The 7,237-nt window shown below is 33.8% G+C and overlaps 1 protein-coding gene across 1 annotated transcript in view; it reads left to right on the top strand.

The window, feature by feature from the left end:
* LOC106473155 (unconventional myosin-XVIIIa-like) overlaps window positions 1-7,237 on the top strand; it is a gene marked incomplete at its 5' end in the record, with an annotated part of 39,825 nt that overhangs the window by 26,514 nt on the left and 6,074 nt on the right. The window contains 2 exons of the mRNA XM_013933834.1: window positions 2,726-2,862; window positions 3,131-3,246. Of these exons, the coding sequence (XP_013789288.1) occupies window positions 2,726-2,862; window positions 3,131-3,246 (253 nt within the window). The remainder of the gene's footprint in view (window positions 1-2,725; window positions 2,863-3,130; window positions 3,247-7,237) is intronic.

The following is a 7,237-nucleotide window of genomic DNA, read 5'->3' as shown; positions in this document are numbered from 1 at the left end:
AAGAGTAGCCCAAGAGTCGGCGGTGGGTGGTAGATGACTGGCTGCCTTCGCTCTAGTCTTTCAATACTAAATTAGGGACGGCTAGCGCAAATAGCCCTCGTGTAGTTTTGCGCGAAATTCAAATCAAACCTTAAATTTACAGACAAAATCTTTAGTAAAAATACTTAATCAAAAATTCAGATTATTTTAAATTTTGTATGCAAATGGCTTGTAACTTTACTAAAAGCTTGCTCAACTTCGTGAAGTTACACAAAGGACATTCAGAGTTATAGTATGTGGAGTTTCATTGTTATATTATGGCTACAAGGTCGGTCATTTTGACCGACCCCATGATATTTCTCATATTTGTTTTGAAAAATAATCCACTGTATCTACCACAAATAATTAAACATTAAACATGCAACTGATGAAATAGTTTGAGGTAAAAGTTCACAAATGATTTCCTTTGATACATGCTTGGAAGGAGGGGTCACGTGAAACTAATGCCCCTAAATGCTGTTCCATATTAACTTTTTCATTAAAAACTGATTGAACTTTTAAATTTTAAGTTTTCAAATTAAATCTATTTCTTGTTTTAATTTACACTTATAAAACAAACACATTTTATGACCACAAAAGCCATAAGCCCTTCATACGGAGATCCTTATATTTCACTGAGTTAAAATTGATCTGTGGCATAAATGTTTTTACTGCTACCAATTTCTTACTACCCAGGGGGTGCAACTCTCTAAATCATTTGACTTTCTCTTTCAGCATTAAGAGTAAACGAAAAGTAAACGCTTTTTTACGGCGCTGGCTCCTTGATTTTGTAGCAGTTCCAATTAGCATTAGTTTCTGCGCCGTAATCAATTGTAAAACTTGAAGTAGCCAAGATTAGAATACGTTTCTCGTGTGTATTTAGTTTTGATTAATAATAATGGTAACGAAATTAGAGTATCCTTCTACGTAGTCAACTGTGGGTAAGCCCCTTAGTAACCAAAACTATATATAGTATGATTTTACTGTGTAGCAACCATAATTGGAATATACTTCTAGTGCATAGTTTCCTGTAAGATTTTTCTTCGTAACCCAACACACAGGTTAAGTAACGCTAAAGAAAAGGAAACAGCCGTCACAATCCCACACTTCACATTCGTTTAGCCGTCACAATCCCATACTTCACATTCGTTTGCATTTAAAAAACAAGATCTTTCACGTTAGAAGTTAGTATGAAACTGATCACAGGACAAACCAACAGGTTTATTTCAGTGGCAGTCATAATTAACATGACATAGGTGAGCACGTACTCACCCACATTATACCGGTCGTTGTCAGATAGCCCCTGATATAAATAACTATAGTTCTGAGTAAATCATTCAAAGATGTGTGCATATTCTTAAAGGCTCTAAACACAAACGTTGAAGAAACAGATAGTTTCTGTGTGCATGGCTGTCACGATCTATCGTGTGGTGGTACCACCACAAAAAATGGTTTTCTATAAACAGGAGTTGAGAGTCATCTATTGTCCCATTTGACGGTCATATTTTGGCGTGTCAGAATTATCTTGAGACTTTATTGGAATTTGAAAATCATCTTAATTTGATTAGTCCTACCATCAGATTTACATTAGAAACGGAAAAAGAAGGCCAATTCATGGGTCATTTAACTAAACGAAGACCAATTCATGGGTCATTTAACTTACTTAAGTAGGATCAGCAAATCGTTTTTTCATCTTGATATTCACATCTAGATTTAATATGATCACTTGAAGCTTGAAGAATGAACTAATTTTTTATACTCATTTTTGATCTCTTCTGAAACGAGAGAAGTTTTTATTTTATTCAGCACATCCCTATGGTTTAGAATCATAAATTTCCCTACCAATGACATTGATAGATGAAACAGTAGAAACTGTAACAGATTAACATACATATTTATTAAGAAAAAATAGGTCCAGCGTCACTTTTGAGTCACTATGAACCGGGCATGTTGTGACGAGTCAAAGATTAACGTACATATTTATTAAGAAAAAATAGGTCCAGCGTCACTTCTGAGTCACTATGAACCGGGCATGTTGTGACAAGTCAAAGATTAACATACATATTTATTAAGAAAAAATAGGTCCAGCGTCACTTCTGAGTCACTATGAACCGGGCATGTTGTGACAAGTCAAAGATTAACATACATATTTATTAAGAAAAAATAGGTCCAGCGTCACTTCTGAGTCACTATGAACCGGGCATGTTGTGACAAGTCAAAGGTCAAATTTTAAGCTTTCTTACAAGCAAATTTCGTTTAGAATCCAGCCTTTTGTGAAATGTTTAGGTGACCTAGTTAAAAAACAACTTTTTTGAGTACTAACGTTTTCTCCGGTTAAAAATTTATGTTAATCACAAAGCAAAATATACTGTTCTGAAATTACGTATAATATGCTTAAGATAATAATGGCATCATCAGGTGATTCACATAACGAAAATAGGGTTGAAAATTATTTACGATATATCTGTCTCTAACTTTTAATTCAAGTGTATATTTCCATTTGTAATCACCACCTGATAGCATAAAGGAAAAACCACTTACAGCAAACGTTATTTGATGTATTGTATTTTATGATGCAGCAGGCGTTTAGTTTTTATCAAACTGGAAGAGCACTTGTACGGTAATCTGTAACAGGTAATAATAATAATACTGATGAAAAATATGTTGCAAAGCTCTGTTTTCAAGGATTGTAACTTTGATCTGCTAGGAGAATGAGCTGGAGAGTGCTGAAACGTCCATAGCAGCTACGAAGAATGACCTCAGAATGGCTTATCAAAGAATACAGGACCTACAAAAAGCATTACAGGAAGATTTGGAGCCTGATTCGGAGACTGGGAATGAAAGGTTAGAACTTCTGTACATGTGAACCTTCGTTTTTACACTGTGTGAGTCGATAGTGCAATTTCTGAGAGGAGGGTCGTTTTATGTAGATATTAATAAAAATTCAAATGAACAGTGCATGTTTAAAGTTCGAAAATATAAAAAGGAAAGAATGAATGTTAGAAATGAAGGTTAACTTACTGAACAGAAAACACCCTTTTCTTGCTGTTGTTAGTTTTGAAATTGCATATACAGTCGAAATTAATAAAGTTCATATGACGTATATTTGCAGTGATTCCGACAAAGAACCCTTTGAACCAAGGCTAAGTATCTTTAGAAGATCGGCATCTCTTCAGGGTATTAGAACAGAATTTCCTCTAATGTATGAAGACAGATCACTTTCTCCCGGTAAGTAGGCTAAACGTTCGTCATAATGTATGAAGACAGATCACTTTCTCCCGGTAAGTAGGCTAAACGTTCGTCATAATGTATGAAGACAGATCACTTTCTCCCGGTAAGTAGGCTAAACGTCCGTCATCTTTTACAGGAAAGAAATACCATTGATATTTATTGCATTATAGAAAAATCATATATATGTTTCTACATTAGTAAGAACAAAGAGTGAATAGTGCCTTCCAGAAGTCCATAACACATATACAAAAATAAATGTCCTTTGTTTGACATTGCTTTGCCAGTAGACTGTAATTTCGCTACGATTTCATACGTTCTTTTTACTGGTAAGTAGACCTTAGGTAATTCCAAATACAACATAAACACTTGTTTTCGTTTAATAACTGGAAGCATGTGTTTTAATCATCAACAATCTCTAGCAGGATATGACGTGTGTTCTGTAAAGTTTAATATAGTAGGCTTCTATAAACCATGCTTTAGCAGGAGATTAGGTGTGTTCTATAAAGTCTAACATAGTAGGCTTCTATAATCCATCATTTAGCAGGTGATGACGGGTGTATCTGTAAAGTTTATCATAGTAGGTTTCTATAATCCATGCTTTAGCAAGAGATTAGGTGTGTTCTGTAACGTTTAACATAGTAGGCTTTTATAATCCTGTTAAAGCATGATTAGGTGTGTTCTGTAAAGTTTAACATAGTAGGCTTCTATAATCCATGCTTTAACATGAGATTAGGTGTGTTCTGTAACGTTTAACATAGTAGGCTTCTATAATCCATGCTTTAGCAGGAGATGAGGTGTGTTCTGTAAAGTTTAACATAGTAGGCTTCTATAATCCATGCTTTAACATGAGATTAGGTGTGTTCTGTAACGTTTAGCATAGTAGGTTTCTATAAACCATGCTTTAGCAGGAGATGAGGTGTGTTCTAATCTCCTGCTAAAACATGTATTATAGAAGCCTACTATGTTAAACGTTACAGAACACACCTCATCTCCTGCTAAAACATGTATTATAGAAGCCTACTATGTTAAACTTTACTCCTGCTAAAGCATGGTTTATAGAAGCCTACTATGTTAAACTTTACAGAACACACCTAATCTCCTGCTAAAACATGTATTATAGAAGCCTACAATGATAAACTTTACAGAACACACCTAATCTTCTGCTAAAGCATGGATCATAGAAGCCTAATATGTTAAACTGTACAGAACACACCTCATCTCCTGCTAAAACATGTATTATAGAAGCCTACTATGTTAAACTGTACAGAACACACCTAGATACACCCGTCATTACCTGCTAAAGCATGTATTATAGAAGCCTACTATGTTAAACTTTACAGAACACACCTAATCTCCTGCTATAGCATGGTTTATAGAAGCCTACTATGTTAAACTTTACAGAACACACCTCATCTCCTGCTAAAGCATGGTTTATAGAAGCCTACTATGATAAACGTTACAGAACACACCTAATCCATTCCTTGCTAGATAAAGGAATATACAAGTTCAGTATGTTACACACATATAGTTCTGTAATGTTTAACAAACTGTGCCTCTTTAATCTCTTGCTCTAGCGAGAGATAACACGTGTATTTGTACATGAGGTTCTCTACAGTATAAGATAAAAGGTTTGAAAGTTGAATGCTTCAGAAAGATATGTCGTGTGATTCTGTAATGTTTAATATGTATGTTCTCTAATACAACAAGATATTTATTATACACTAAAGCATATGTCAGATAATGTACCTTCCACAACTAGAGAGTGTAGTATTTTATCTACGTTGCCAAGCTAGATAATGTATTATATACATAGAATGTATAGTATGTTCTTCAGGTAAAAGAGTAACGTTCAACTCTAAGTTGCATTATATATATATATATGTATATATATATAAACAATAATGTGGAGATTTAATAGAACACCCCATTGCTCATGTAGTTTTGAGTTTTTGCGCTCACGCAATAAAACCGGTGTAGTTTAAAATGTTGGATGAAGCTTTAAGATAGGAAAATTATTGATTTTCTCCTCTTATTCATAATTTTGATATGTTACATAGTTCATTAACTGAAAATTTTAATAGAATAACAACACAGAGCCACCAATGATTAAGTGTAATGTAGTTTTTTAAAGTGGTTCTAAACTCAAAGCGGTGCAACATTGTTAGCCTTTAGTTTCCGAACTACTAATCACTGACAGGATTCTAATATTTTCTCACTCTGAAATGTTTATGCAGGTACATGTAAAAATATATGGGATTATTAATTTTTCAAAAACATCATCCAGTACAACATGTAGTGTGATGTTCCTATTAATATGCCAAAACAAAGACAATTGGCACCATTTAGAAGAGTCAGAGTCCAATATTTACATGATGCTGATTGGATTTTAAGAAAAGTACCAAAATATCTTGGCAGTTTATCAATTACTGTGAAGTTCACATTAGACAGATACTAGAAAAGCCAATCCTGTAACACCAGACAAGGCAGGAGACGGAGAAGGAAGCTTACTGTAAAATATGTTGTATATCCAAAAATGTATTTCCTGAAAAACTGAAGATAAACTGCGTAAAACCTTGCTGATGACATCACCAACTCATGCGCAGATAAAGTTTTAAGTATTGTCTCCAGTATGCTGGGGAAGAGCAGCAGCAAGAGAGCCCTTATTGCGAAACATAACCTTGCAAAGAGACAAGCTTTTAAGAAACAATATGAACCTTTGTTATTTGTAACAGTGGCCTTAGACAGATGAGTCTATGTTTGAACTCTTTGGTTCCAACTGGCGTGTATATGTTTGACAAAATGCTGATGAGAGGTTTCAGAAGGAGTGCTTTGTGCCAACAGTCGAGCATTTAAAAAGCTTTATGGTGGTTTGGGGTACAATATTAATATCTGCAAATGTTATTAACTATCTTCACAAAACGTTTGGTGCCACAGCATGTTAGTTCATAATGGAAAGAAGCTAATTGGACAAAATTACATATTTCAAAATGATAATGATCCCAAACACGTTTTCAAGAAATGTTGAGCTTATTTTGTAGAAATTCTCCAGCGGATGGAATGGCCACTATAAAGTCCAGACTGTAAGCTCAAGGAGATCTCCAGTGGATGGAATGGCCACCATAAAGTCCAGACCTTAACCCCATAAATCATATCTGGAATTTGTTAGACTTCTTGTCTGATAAAAGTACTAAAGAAAGCTTCTAGACACAGCTTCAATAAAAAAATTAAAACAAATTACCAAAAAGAATTTGATAAAATATATAGACATTTTGCCACAAAGATGCCAAGCTATTAAGGATACCAAAGGTGGCCATACTAAATAATAGCTAGCATGAAAGAAACTTAAATGTATTATTTGTGTACTAATGTGTACTGATTTTATAATAATTTTCTTGTAAGATTAGATTTCGATAATTACAAGTTAATGTCGATAGCAAACTAAGGACTACTTTGTGCGTATATCTCATAAAATGACAATTGTTAGTTTTCTAATAAATGTCCACACTACTGTATATATATATATATATATATCACCTTCCCATTTGAAATAATATATTCTTTTAACTAAACTATGCGTATTTTCTTTTCTAGCTAAACGATTCAAATTGACATGAAAAGTAAACATAATTACAGAATTAAGGAAAAACAAGACAATTGTACGTAAAAACTAATTAGCTTGGAAATTTCAGAAATTAACTAGACAATCCTTCGTAGTGTGTCTCTTGTATAATGGTTCTTGGTCAGTCTCCATACATTTCCAGTTATTCTTTACATGAATCGTTCGAAAATGTTTCTTTTTTTATCTCTTTTTTTTTCTATCAACTTTTTAAAACACGAAGTTATGATAGAATGAGTATCTCATTTGTTTGTTCGAACGATATAATCTAAAATCACCTACCATAACCAAGGCACATTATTGAGAAATTCTTTAAGATCTTGTTTTTGTCATCTTACGCCTTCTAATGAAGATGGGAACATTGACAGGGAA

This window comes from Limulus polyphemus, unplaced genomic scaffold, assembly GCF_000517525.1.
Source record: "Limulus polyphemus unplaced genomic scaffold, Limulus_polyphemus-2.1.2 Scaffold5935, whole genome shotgun sequence".
NCBI classification, from domain to species: domain Eukaryota; kingdom Metazoa; phylum Arthropoda; class Merostomata; order Xiphosura; family Limulidae; genus Limulus; species Limulus polyphemus.
This window is presented reverse-complemented; position numbering and strand designations above follow the sequence as displayed.